This window comes from Pungitius pungitius, chromosome 7 (genome assembly GCF_949316345.1).
Source record: "Pungitius pungitius chromosome 7, fPunPun2.1, whole genome shotgun sequence".
In the NCBI taxonomy this organism is placed as follows: domain Eukaryota; kingdom Metazoa; phylum Chordata; class Actinopteri; order Perciformes; family Gasterosteidae; genus Pungitius; species Pungitius pungitius.
In genome coordinates, this window is record NC_084906.1 from 5,818,533 (window position 1) to 5,831,202 (window position 12,670).

General features: G+C 45.5%; 2 protein-coding genes across 2 annotated transcripts in view; one reads left to right on the forward strand and one right to left on the reverse strand.

Moving 5' to 3' along the window:
• Positions 1–4,055, forward strand: part of gmds (GDP-mannose 4,6-dehydratase) — a 128,037-nt gene extending 123,982 nt beyond the window's left edge. The window contains exons 10-11 of the mRNA XM_037469429.2: positions 2,952–3,020; positions 3,847–4,055. Of these exons, the coding sequence (XP_037325326.1) occupies positions 2,952–3,020; positions 3,847–3,909 (132 nt within the window). The 3' untranslated portion in view covers positions 3,910–4,055. The remainder of the gene's footprint in view (positions 1–2,951; positions 3,021–3,846) is intronic.
• Positions 4,056–8,481: 4,426 nt separating this feature from the next.
• Positions 8,482–12,435, reverse strand: LOC119216510 (forkhead box C1-A-like). The gene is made up of 2 exons (XM_037469428.2): positions 12,343–12,435; positions 8,482–10,732 (listed from the first exon to the last, which is right to left on the reverse strand). Exon 2 carries the CDS (start codon positions 10,387–10,389, stop codon positions 8,965–8,967), a length of 1,425 nt encoding a protein of 474 aa, XP_037325325.1. The 5' UTR covers positions 10,390–10,732; positions 12,343–12,435; the 3' UTR covers positions 8,482–8,964.
• Positions 12,436–12,670: the final 235 nt, after the last annotated feature.

The window sequence follows — 12,670 nt, forward strand, 5'->3', positions numbered from 1 at the left end:
CCAGAAGAAGTGGATGTAGTCACAGTGACGGCAACCATTGATTGCGTAAATTACAAAGTCAAAGCCAAGTGTGAACATCATTTACTACTGAGGTAGTGGATCACGCTTTTATACAATCCGTCTTCTTTTTACAACAAGAACACAAGTTCAGAGCTCTTCTGCATGGCGTATATCCGTTCATTGGATTTACATATGCACGCAGACAGAAACTAAACAAAACCCTACTTCAGGGTCTTTTTTTCCACCTCATCATCAGGCCAACTTTCTTGCATCTGTTTTCCTTTCCTTTTGCTGCCATTGGTCTCTGACACGCTCATACCCGATGAGACCCGCCCCTCCTTCCATTCAACAACCAATCGAAAGAGGGACACGGAAGCTCAAATCTTGAACCAGGTTTTTGAAAAATATAACACTTGACTTCAGACCGGCTTCGGTGTCCGTGACGAGACCAGTTATTGTTTATTTTATGCCAGCTTCGAAATGTTCACCATTTCAAACCCTAATCAACATAATTATGAAGCGAGTGGATTATTTAATTTAATTGTGGAGTAAGTCACCCTACAATAATTACATTCACCGCCATGATTAACTATGTCTCGTTGCTGTAGGTCATTAGTCTGGAAATGTTTCCAGTTATGGCCCTCAGAGCCAAAAATGGATGTGAGTAATGTACAGAAAGAAAGAGCGACTTGTGCTGCCATTGCAGACGGAGGGCAAGAGAAAAAAGGCCCTGTCGCTTTCATCTGCGGGGCTGCATGTGCAGCACCCTGTGATGTCAAAAAATCAAAACACCCTGAACTGAACCAGGTTCTCAAACCGAGGGCCGTCGCAGACTGAATCAGCCTGTACTTGTCCTCCGTGTGTGCGCTCAGGGTTCTCGCCTTTGTGTGTAATCAGCAGACTGCGATTAAGCGCCGTGGAGATGTGGGTCCCTGCTCTCTAAAAAGGCTCAACTATGCCAGTGAGTGCCTCTGTAATAAGATCACTCAGAAAAGACATTTTCAAGAGGTTCGGCGTCGGAATAAAACACTGCTCTTTTGTCACCAGCCTGACGCCTGGGTGCTTTTGGTCTGTTTTTCATGGATTGGGCTCAGCTTGCTGCTTTCAGATAATGGAAATGTTAAGGCACAGCCCCCATGTGGGGAGAGGGGACCCTTTCCCTGTTTCAACGTGATAAATAGAATGTATGTCATTGTAAAGAATACAATGGAATTATGAGTGTTGACTAGTGCAATTTAAGACACACAGGAAAAATACCACAAAAAGAACAAGACACCCTCTGCAAACATATATCCACAGCGAGACCGGCTCCAAAATAAACATGACATCATTGCAATAGAATGAATGGAATTATTGCACGAGATTCATTATGTTTGTCCCTCAAAAAGGCAATCATCATTTGAATGTACACCGTTTTCTGTGGAGTCCAGAGATGGTGCAGTCTTACTTGTGTTCTGGTACTTTGGGATACAACCAGCAGCTGGAACATCCGCCCTGATAGATTCATAGAAAACCTGACTATTGGGGCTAGCTGGCATATTGGTGTTCTTTGATTCAGCACGATAGAGATGTGTCTCCCTGAGAAGGACGGGCTCTTTTTTCTCATTTTGCTGCTCGTTGTCTTTGCTCACAGCCGTTTGTACGGTTGGATTTCGTGATCTTCATTTTACATTCCAATGGAAATGCGTCTTGAGTTTTTCCCAAGTACAGCAACGACACACATACCACAACACAGCATTAAAACATGCAGATATACAGTGTGCTTGATAAACAAACGAAGCTTGCAGAACAATCCCTTTTCTTTCACTTTCCATGTGGTACCGATGTATCTCCTACATCCGCTGCATAGCTGCCCTGTAACTCCGTAATGCAAAAGTGTGAATCCACTCAAATGCTCTTGTGCCCGAATTGAAGCAAATTCCTGCATCCAAAATCTTGAAAGAAGATGTTCTAGAAATTGGTAGGCTGTCATGTCTGCAATTGATGTCCATGGTTTGGGAGTGAGATGCTCAGCAATGGTGTGAGGGAAATGTCTGGGTGTCCGCAGACTTCTGGCAATATAGTTGATATGAATACAACCTCCATGCAGAAGGAAAACAAAGAAAGAAAAGGGAATTCCACCACGCATTTCTTGCGAAAGAACCAAAGCCACGACTGTTAAAGATTACAAGAAAAAAAACTTTAAAAGAAAGTAAAATAGAAGTCTTTGTTGACTTTTCAACGAAGGCTTTTTCTCGTTCCTTTTGGAATTAGCTGAAAGATTAAGGATCGCACCGTATCAGTTCATCACAAAGGGGAATTCATCACGTTTTATTAGGCCCCTCGAGGCCAACGTGTGTGTTTCTGTTACTAACTTAATACGGATGATGCTTGAGCGATGAACCCCCCCCCCACCCCACCCAAATTGAGATGTAAATAGAAGGGAGAGAGAGAAAGGAAGCTTTGCAACAAAGGACGCACAGGGGAAATGTTGTTTTCAGTCTCTTTGGTGGTCTCATGAAGGGTCTCGTCGGTTCTTGAACCTGGTGCAAAACACAACAGGGGGGGAAATGAGTTAGGGGCGGAGGAGGGGGAAGGTGTATGGGGGGTCCTGGGCCGGGATGGGGGGGTTTGGGGGGGGGGGGGGGGGGGTTACACCACCAGAGTCCCACAATTCATCATCCTCTGGCACCGACGGGGGCCGTCTGGACAGATCGGGGGTGGGGAGCCGAGAGGGGCGATTGATGGCCAGAGAGACTTTGTGACCTCTGTGGAAAAAAAGAGAGGGAGGGAGGGAGGGAGGGAGGGAGAGCATCACTTTGCAGACACAGAGTTTGGACACTGAGTTGAATCCAGGATCCAGGACCCCCGTCGGCATCGGATCATACATGAGTGCTGATTTGTTTGTTTTTCTGCCCCCCCCCCCCCCCCCCCCTCTCTCTCTCTCTCTCTCTCGTCTTTCCATGCAACAGGACTACCTGCAGGGCGACAGCACCAAAGCGTATCAGAGGTTTGGTTGGAAGACAAAAGTCACTTTTGAGGTGCGTGTCACTCATCTGATGATGTGGATGAAATCAATATGCTATATTATGTTACTGAGGATATTTTTCGACAGACAGGGAATGAGTTGATGAAATAAACTGTTACTGAGCCACAGAAAGCACAATGCCAAAAGATTCAAAAATAATATCTTTGAAGGCCTATAAGGAATTATGACTATGAAAAAAAGAGAGGGTGACCAAGTGGGCCTATGAGTGTGTATTTTGCTCTGCATCTAGATATATAACAGGTGTGAGGGGTTATGAGAGTAGGTGGGTGAGATAGTGAGGTGAAGGATGTTAAACCAGTACAAAACCAACCAACCAGCGTCAATTGTGAGTCCAGGCCTACTGCCATGTCTCAGAGAGTCGTCGTGTCCCGCCTGATACGAGCCGACCGTACGTTGTGTCATTGTAAAGGTGGATGAAATCCAGCATTCTGATTGGTTGAGAGTGAGTCACAGGGTGTATTGAGCGATAATGTACAGTACCTGTTCACATTGACCCGTGTGTTCCATATCACTGCGTGACGAACTGTCACATTGTTGTACACCCTATCGTTACCTTTATTGCTTTTTAAGACGTTTCAGTTGAATGTGAATAAATGATAATATTTAACTAATGCCAATGCTGGTAGCATCTTAATTAATAGCAGGGCCACTATAAACCACAGTGTAGATAACTAATGACAAAGAATTTAATTTCCAATCAGGGACTCAACTCTCTTAATTTCCAGAGATTAACTTCATTAACGATGAATCAACCTTTTCAGAGTTACCATCCTGTCTGTAACTAAGTGTAAACTTGTGTCCATGGGGCCCCTCTGCAGGAGCTGGTGAAGGAGATGGTGGATGGAGACATCCAGCTAATGAAAAACAACCCAAATGCCTGAGTCCAAATCAGTCATCATTCCGGGAAGGGCGGAAACTTTTTAGCACTCCGGTGTTCCATCAACTAAAGAGGGAACATGTTGTATTTTTACCTCAATCACTTTTTCCAAAATGAACTGTGTCTTTTCTTCTTTATTAAGGGGGGGGGGGGGGGTGGGTAAGGGCTCTTGTGTTCTTTTTTTAGCATCCTGTCATTTTTTGATTTTGCACAAAGCAGACATGCCTTTTTTTTTTCTTTCCAAATGTATCATGTCATGGGTGTAGATGGTAACGGTTAAGGGTTTATTTATGTTGTTTCTTTTGATAACGGCTTTGTTGATTAAGAGGTTTTTTATCTGTCGGACAATGAAATGGCAAAATATATAAAGAAAATTTATGAATTTTATCTTGGAAAATAGTAATTTAACAGGTTTAGTTGTGTTTGATATATACAACAAAACTGTTTGCTATAATAAAGGTTGGTCTTTACGTGTTGTATTATTTTTTCTGAAGCTAACAAAACTGATAATCGATGCTCGTATTGATATTAAGATTGAGCAGGAGGTGCTTTGCAAGCAGCAAGTCTTAAAATGCAAGTATGCCCGTTGGTTAAATGTGCGTGTGTGCGCGTGTGCGTGTGCGTGTGCGTGTGTGTATGTGTGTGTGTTTTGCCCAGGTTGTGCAGAGGTCGCCTTGCTCAGTTCCTGTCGTTTTTCTTCCCTCCGCTCGCTCCAGGGTTTTCATTAGCGAGCACACTGCGCCCCTTTTACCCGGCAGGAAGCGGGGCTCTCCCCGGACGCGGCGTGCGGGGCCCCGCTCTCCGTCCCCTCTGCCCGCCAATGTAGAGCCCGGGATCCGGACCTCTGGTCCTGATGATTGTCGCTGTGCTTTTTTTTTACGCTGATACAGCGAAACACTTCCAGGTGATATTTAAACCTCGTGGCGTGCATTCTGTCTCTTGAACAGGTCTTCATTTTCATTTAAAATGCTGTGAGGGGACAACCACTTGAGTTATACTAAGCACTAGTGTCATTCCTGTTGTTTGCATTATTAAGTCCGTAACCGTAATTAGAAATTTAGTAATTTCCTCACGTTGCATCGAATTAATACAATGCACATTCACACTTTGTAATAAATAGCATGCGTGTTGTTTAATGGCTTTTCTTGGGCCCAACATTACGGGAAAGTTCTGCTAGCGAGATGTTGGGGAATAAGAGTAATGTAAGAACTATTCAGATCCTTTTAAGTCCAGTTCAAAACACAATCATATAATATAAACCCTAGAAAGGGGAGAGCAAAAGTAGGCCACCATCGGCAACATTTGAAAAATAAAACGCAAGGTCTCCTGTCGGTGTAATATATATATTAATAGTTATAAAAGTATAACCCAACCATTTTTTTCATATATTTTATTCATAAAATATGAATCTGAAATGTAATGCTGGCATTCAGAAAGAAATGGTCGCGTGAAAATGATTAAAGCGCATTCAAAGAGCAGAAAGTGGTCCTAAAGTTCCTAAAAGCACTTCTCCACCTCCCACGCGGCGGTATTATTTCCGAGCGGTTTGACATTGAACTCGTGCGCAGGCCCGCGGGTCCCAGTGAGGGGTCCGGGGGCCCGGGCCGGGATCGCTCCTCTCTGTCTCTGGGACAACACCTACAGGACATTTAAAGGCCTCGCTGGGATCGCCGTGCACTCTGGATTGGAAGCAGATGTGGCTGCGCGCTTGTTTTGGGCTCTGACACCGCGCGGAGGGCCCCGGAGCCTCTCGCAGGTGCACCGAGCACCGCTCAACAACAATTAGGCGGGCCGCGTGATCCGGTGCGCTGCTGGCACCCGAAGAAAGCCACGCGGGGGCTGGCTCTCTGCACCACGAATGTAAAGCTATAGCACAGAAAAAGAAAAAGGACACGGGGGGGGGGGGGAGACGTCTTGCAGCTAAACAAACATTTTAAGGGGATGAAACCACTCTATCGGTCCATTTAAGCTCATGGTTCCACAAGTCCTTGTTAGATGAGAATAGTTCTGTATTCTGTGCATGTCCAATTTAACGGATAATGAGTGGGTTTACTTTAGGGGGAACCATCTCAAATCCAGGCTGCGGCCGGGAGAAAGAAACTTTAATGTTGCGTTGACTCCTGGTGACATTATGACAGACGTGTTTAATGTAAAGCCCCTTTTTCATAAACCATTCCCAGGAAATATACATTATGTATCATTCATAAGTCGATATTGTTTAGGCCCGCTGGCTGCATCAATCTGTTCATTACTCCATAGAGGGAAAATAGCATGCTCTCCGCTAAATAAAATTATATTCTTTTCATTTTTCAACTGGTCCTTATGTGGAAAAACGAATTAACATGAATCTGACTCCTCCGATGTTGTTTTAGCCTAATAGAAAATACTAAAGACAGACGTGTTGTTACAATAGAAATAGAGAATGAACGCGTACAAAGCCTCACGAATGAGACAGAGAGTCAAATGTTGGAAACGGTGTGAATATTAATTCAACTAAATCCGTCCAAGTATCAGCAGTGACGCTTAAAACCAATTCATCAGAGGAAATACATTTAATATTTTTGCTACTCGCTTGTTTTAAATAAAGTTAAAGCCTTTAGTGTGTAATACAATGTTCAGTTTATACTGTTTGAATGTCCTTTTCTGTATGGTTTTCACATCAAAGACATATTTCTCATTAATTAAATAGGTGTTAAATAGGACATCAAAAGCCGAATTACATTTAATCTGCGGCTTTCTTCATTTTTTGACGTAAACCATGAACGTTTAACCAACGTGCTTTTCTTTTAAAATATATTTTCGTTTTGCCTCCAGCTGCAAAAATATGAAGAAAAAAATACTGTAGCTCAATACTGTTACAATACTTTAAATTGTATATATTTTAAATTAAGAAAATAAAAATATATGTTTTCTTTGTACTTTTTTTTAACGTAAGCTTCTTTAAAATCCAAAATCAAATAGTCCCGCTTCAATGGAGCCACCGATGTGCTCCCTGTAAATTATTTGGTAAATGCCAACCAATTAACACATGAGATGTGAGCCATCGGGATGCTCCACGACCCACTAAAACGTCGCATTGGGCTGCATGTCCTTTACCTCAAACCCCGCGTGGATGCGTTTGAATGCTCTATCGGCGCCTTCGTCGCATCGTTTCCAGTCGTCTCCTCTTTTCACTGGAAGGCTGCAGGTAGATAACCGCCCCGGGGAAGGTGCTTTAGATAAGCTTAGTGGCAGTTCTCCTTTCCTAAGGTGCGTTGTTGACATCCTCTTCTTTGACCCCCATCACCTCCTCCTGTCTTGTCCTTACAATGAAAGATGATTGTAAGTCGGGACTGGATTTTCCTTCCTTGACCCTTGAGGGCCGCATCAATCACAGCAGTGATTGGTATTAGGCAGCGTTGTGCATGCGGTGCGCATTGTTTACGCTAGTTTTATGGCCTTGACTCATCTGACGCGTGGCCCCGTGTGTGCCGTATTTGACAGTTTCACTGACTCATTCAAATCTGCTCTGCCTCAGGGAGACAGACACACTGTGTGAAGGCTAAACTAAAATATTATTATAATCATTTATTAATTTTATTAATATTAAGAATTGTTATTGTAATGTGTGGGTATAGTAATTGTTCTTGTTGATCTGCTTTTTGTCCGAATAATGGTGTTTATTATCGAATTTCACCGTTACGCTCGATTAAATGGTTCGCAATGTTTGTTGTTTTTTTTTTTAAATAAAAAAATAGTATCGAAAGGGTGGTAATCTTAACACTGAATCATAACTGGATTTGAAGCCTGTGGCTTTTGCCATAACGATCTTCCTTAGAATGTGGGTCTTTTGCGGGGGGGGGGGGCGGTCACGTCATCAAGGAATCCCAGAAATAAACAAACAGCTGGCAGGTCAGTGCTGCTGTACCGCTTTAGCCTGGACGGGACACACAGCGCAGGCTGCACCACTTCCCCACATAAAATCAGTCTGACTGTCCTTATCACGGGGTCTGCTCGTGCAACAAAATGTCCCCCGAAGGCACCCAAAACAAATGCAGCTGCAGTTGTTCTTGCCGCATCCAAAGCCTCCATCATCCACAAACAGCAGTCCGACGGAAGCCCGCTCGCTTTGTGATGTGCTCGCGAGGCCTTTCGGGAGTTCAAACCGCACCGCTGAACCGCTGCCACACGTGAGCTTATTTGCAATCTGCAGGTCTGCGTGAGGCTTTTACACTGAGAGTCCAAGTGAAAATGAATCGCTGTCACCTCTTGGACAAATAATAACCCCCTGTGGTTGAATTGGGCCCCGGCGGTAAAGGGCCGCAGGGCCCCTGGTACCCTTTATACGAGCGGTTATTCCTTCTTGAAGCAAGCCAGTCCCATGGGCCTTAAACACTGTTTCCTTGGTTACCTTTCTTTTTTCAACTAAAACAAATCAAATAATGTTGATGCACTAAAACGCTCAAATGCACCTATAGGACAAAATGCCTCCATTTTTAGCAAGTTAAAAATATTTCCAAATGTTTTTCAGCCCAAAGACATTTTGACATCTGGTTAAGAAAAATGCCCCCTCCCCACAGCTAATAAATCACTCAAATTAAGATCAAATAGACGGCACTTTATTAAACAAACAAAATGTAATGCCTACGAAATAGTTTTTTTTCAACAATTAAGACAAAATGAATAAAATAAGGCAGTACAGACTACAAAGCCCCCCTCTATTTCTATACAAGAACTGGGACAAATAAACCAATAAGAAAACTAGAAAAAAAAACATTAAAGTGTTGGTCCTCAATATCCAACCACTCCCCTTTTCTACAAAATAAATTACTATATTAGGTTATAATTTACAGTATATGGTCATAAAAGCTGGAGTTTGTGCCATCTTTATAAACAATTCTCAAAGTTGGAGGAGAAAAAAAAAACTTACGTGTTTTCGGTGTTACACACGTCTCGATAAAAAAAGAAAGTCTCTGAATCTCTTATGTCCATTCGGAGAGGGAACAAACGACCCAAAGTACAAAACAAAAATATAAAACATATATTAGAGTTATTAATTTAAATGGGAACACTTTGGCTTTCAGAACTTGCTGCAGTCATAAACAAAAGCTCCTGAGGTGCGGTAGATGGACTGGCCGGACGGGAAGGCCATCTGACAGCTATTGTTCCCGTTCACCGGGGAGCCGTTCAGCCCGATCCGCTGGGACTCAAACATCTCCCGCACAGAGTGGAAGTTCTGCTGCTGCGCCGGGTAACCCGGGCTCAAATGGCTCAGGTCCCCGTACCAGGACGCGAGCCGCCCCTGGTGCGCGTGGTGGCTGTCCTGGCCCACCTGGCCCAGGTTGTTGTGTCCGAGAGGGGACGCGGTGGTCGTGGTGATGCAATAGTCGGGCAGAGCCTCCTCTACCGTGGTGGAAGGCGCCAGGTGACCGCCGGAGGATCGGTCCCCCGCGTACAGGCTCATGGCTTGCATGTTGCAGTGATAGGTCGCGTTGGAGTTGGAGATGGCGTTCTGGTTGCAGGGCGTCGAGCTGTATGCGGACGTTTGGTTCGGGGAGTAGTTGAGCGACATGGAAGGAGCGATACCTGTCCGAGGCGAGGCGATGAGTGGCGGGGACAGCTCGGCCTGCGGAGACCCCCGCAGGGTGGTCATGATGGTATCCACGCTGAAGCCCTGCGCCGGCAGCTGGCCGTGGTGTTGGTGGTGCTCGGGCCCGTCCATGCTGACGGAGCGGTTGGAGGGCACGCTGTGCGGGCTGCCGGTGGACATGCTGCTGCTGCTGCTGCTGCTGTCCGGGCTCTCGGTCTTGGGCACGGCGCTCAGTGCCGGAGAAGCGGCCTGCGGCGGCGTAGACGTCCCGTTTTCCGTCTTTATATCCTGGATCCGCACCGGATGAGAGCCCTGCACTAAGGGGTCCTGCTCCCTGCCCGGGGTGCGGGACGAGGGGTCCTTGACCTGCCTGTCGCGGTCGTCCTTGTCCTTCTGCACGTCCTTCTTTTTGAACCTCCTCCGACGCCGTAGGAAGCTGCCGTTCTCAAACATGTTGTAGGAGTCCGGGTCAAGAGTCCAGTAGCTGCCCTTACCGGGCTTCTTATCGTCCCGGGGCACTTTTACAAAGCACTCGTTGAGAGACAGATTGTGCCTGATGCTGTTCTGCCAGCCCTGCTTGTTGTCCCGGTAGAAGGGGAATCGCTCCATGATGAACTGATAAATCCCATTCAGGGTGATCTTTTTCTCCGGTGAATTCTGGATGGCCATGGTGATGAGAGCGATGTAGCTGTAGGGAGGTTTCACCATGTCCTTTGGCTGGTGTTGAGGGGTGTACGGCCCGTACGCCCGTGCCATGCTGGCCGGGTACTGATCGTGGGCCGAGTGGGAGTACATGCTCATGGGCGCAGGCATCCCGGTGTATCCTCCGCCGGCCCGGTAGTAGCTCTGGTCGCTGCTGATGTACGGTACAACTCCCAGAGAGTTGGGGCTGGAGACGGAGTAGCGCGCCTGCATCCTGCGCTATGCGTAAAAGCTCCCCAAAAAGCGACCCCTCCAGAAACCCTTGTTAAGTTCGTCGCGTGCACCCAATGTGTTACTGGGTTCGCTTCTTCCTGTATCGTCTAGTCCCGTCCCGTCTAGAAGCCACAGCTCACCACGGCGAAGCGGACAGGGCGCACGCTGCCGCAGTGGACATTTGGGAAAGTGAGGAGGCTAAAAGGAAGACTGGAGGCGCATGAGTCCACACGGCTAGGATCTGTGTTTTTTCTACCCGTTACATTTTTTCTCCCTTTTGGCTACTCTGAGCTGCTCCTCCCCGAAAGTGTGCTCCATCATCCAATTGGAGGACGGAATGAACCTGTGGAAAAGCGGTATGGGCGACAGAAGTTACTACACCCTTCCTCCTCCTCCGCCCCCTCCCTCCTTCATCCCTCTCTCCTTATAACTTCATGGAGTTGTTAAATGCTTTTAAGGGTGTGCCTGAACAACAGAGAACCCCCCCCCCCCCCCTTAATTACTCAATTTGTTTTTTGTATTAATATATATCTTATTGTTAGTCATACAATTGATTGCATTGGTTGATTTTGGTAAAAAGAATACTGAGCTGTTGTGGGGTGACGAGCTTGAACCCCCCCTGAACGCTCTTCTTACTCTCCCGAGTAGCAAAACGCATGCGTAAAATGGGAGATGAAAAGATTCCAAGATTGACCAAAACGGCCACCCGCAAGTATGTCTCTGTTCAATCTGTCTCCTACCAGCCGTGCAGGCCCTGAAATACTACAGGCCTTTTCCTGAACTATTCGATACCTAAACCCGTGATTACACCAGATGTGTTGCCGATTATAATGGCAAATGAGCCCGGGCTCATCAGACTGCAGTCTGTGCGGGACTCGCATCAGCTGCTGCGGAGCCTCTGTACAAACAGGACGGACATGAAAGAGGGAGGCTGCCTCCCGTCGGGGGGGGGGGGGGGGGGTGTTAAAACTAATTAAAGGTTAAATGAAGATCATTTGGTCGAGATGGGTGAGAAAAGGGCCCCTGGGTGCGAGCGGCTGCTGAGACTGAGGTGGGATTTTTTTTTTCGCGATGGAGACCTTCCAAATGTCATTCACACTGAATCACTGTTAACTGCCCCCCCCCCCCCCACCACCACCCCACCCCAATGCCCTCCCCACACACCTAGTGGCTTCCAGAAAATGGTGTTGCGTTATGTTGGAAACCTAAAAACAACATCAGTGTTTTCCCAGCCTGATGGAAACAATCGTTTAACAATTAAGCGGTCAAGGGAGTGTTTCAGCTATTGTGTCTTTGTAACTATTTATATTCTATAATCTATATGTTATTAGTTCAATGTATAACTCCTAAAATGTGTGTGAAAACCTCCAATTAAAGGTTTGTGTTTAAATTGGTTTATTTATTATCAAGAGGATGTCCACCTACTTCTCTATTCAGTTATTGATTTCATTTATTTGCTATAATCTTCATATTTATTTTTCAATATATATTGCTGTTTCTGAAAGATACCAGTTTTAATTTATTGTATAAAAAATGATTTAAAAAGTATGAATCAGAACTTTAATGCGTGGGTTTTATTTATATGTATTCAACAAAATGTAAATACGTTTGTCAATTTTCCCTGCACATTCTTTCAATTCTGCAAATATATTTCAAACGAAAACATGCTCTATTTATCTACAGAATGAATTCTGGTAAAGCTGTGAAATAACAAAACAAACACGCCGTAACACGCTGTTCACCAGAGCCATTGAAAGTAATAATAATAACGCAAGTAAACGCCTGATGCAATAAAATAGAAGTCAGCTGTTTTATCCCATCTTAATCCTCGGAATTTACCTGATGAATTAATCGAACAATTCTTTCAGAAGTGATATTAATTCAAGCGAAGGGAAAACAAACCAACAGCCAACAGATAAACTCCTTGAGCTGTGAGAAGCGGTTGTTTCTCACCTGAGTGTCATCCATGCTGCTCTCTCTCTTCAGGCATTTGCATGTGTTATCAGGCCTCTAAATGGCGAAGCAGATGCAGAGCGCACCGTCTCTGTGAGGCCCGCCGCTGGGTCCGACTGACCACTGGCCCCTGCCGTCGGCCGTGTGTGTGTGTGTGTGTGTGTGTGTGTGTGTGTGTGTGTGTGTGTGTGTGAGAGAGAGAGAGGGGCGGGTGTGTGAAACCCCAGACGTGGATGAATTTCTTTTATTAATACGTTTTGGCATTTGTCAGCTGAACTCCGTTCATACAGGAACGTCCCCTCAGATAATATCTCTACCAACTACAAAA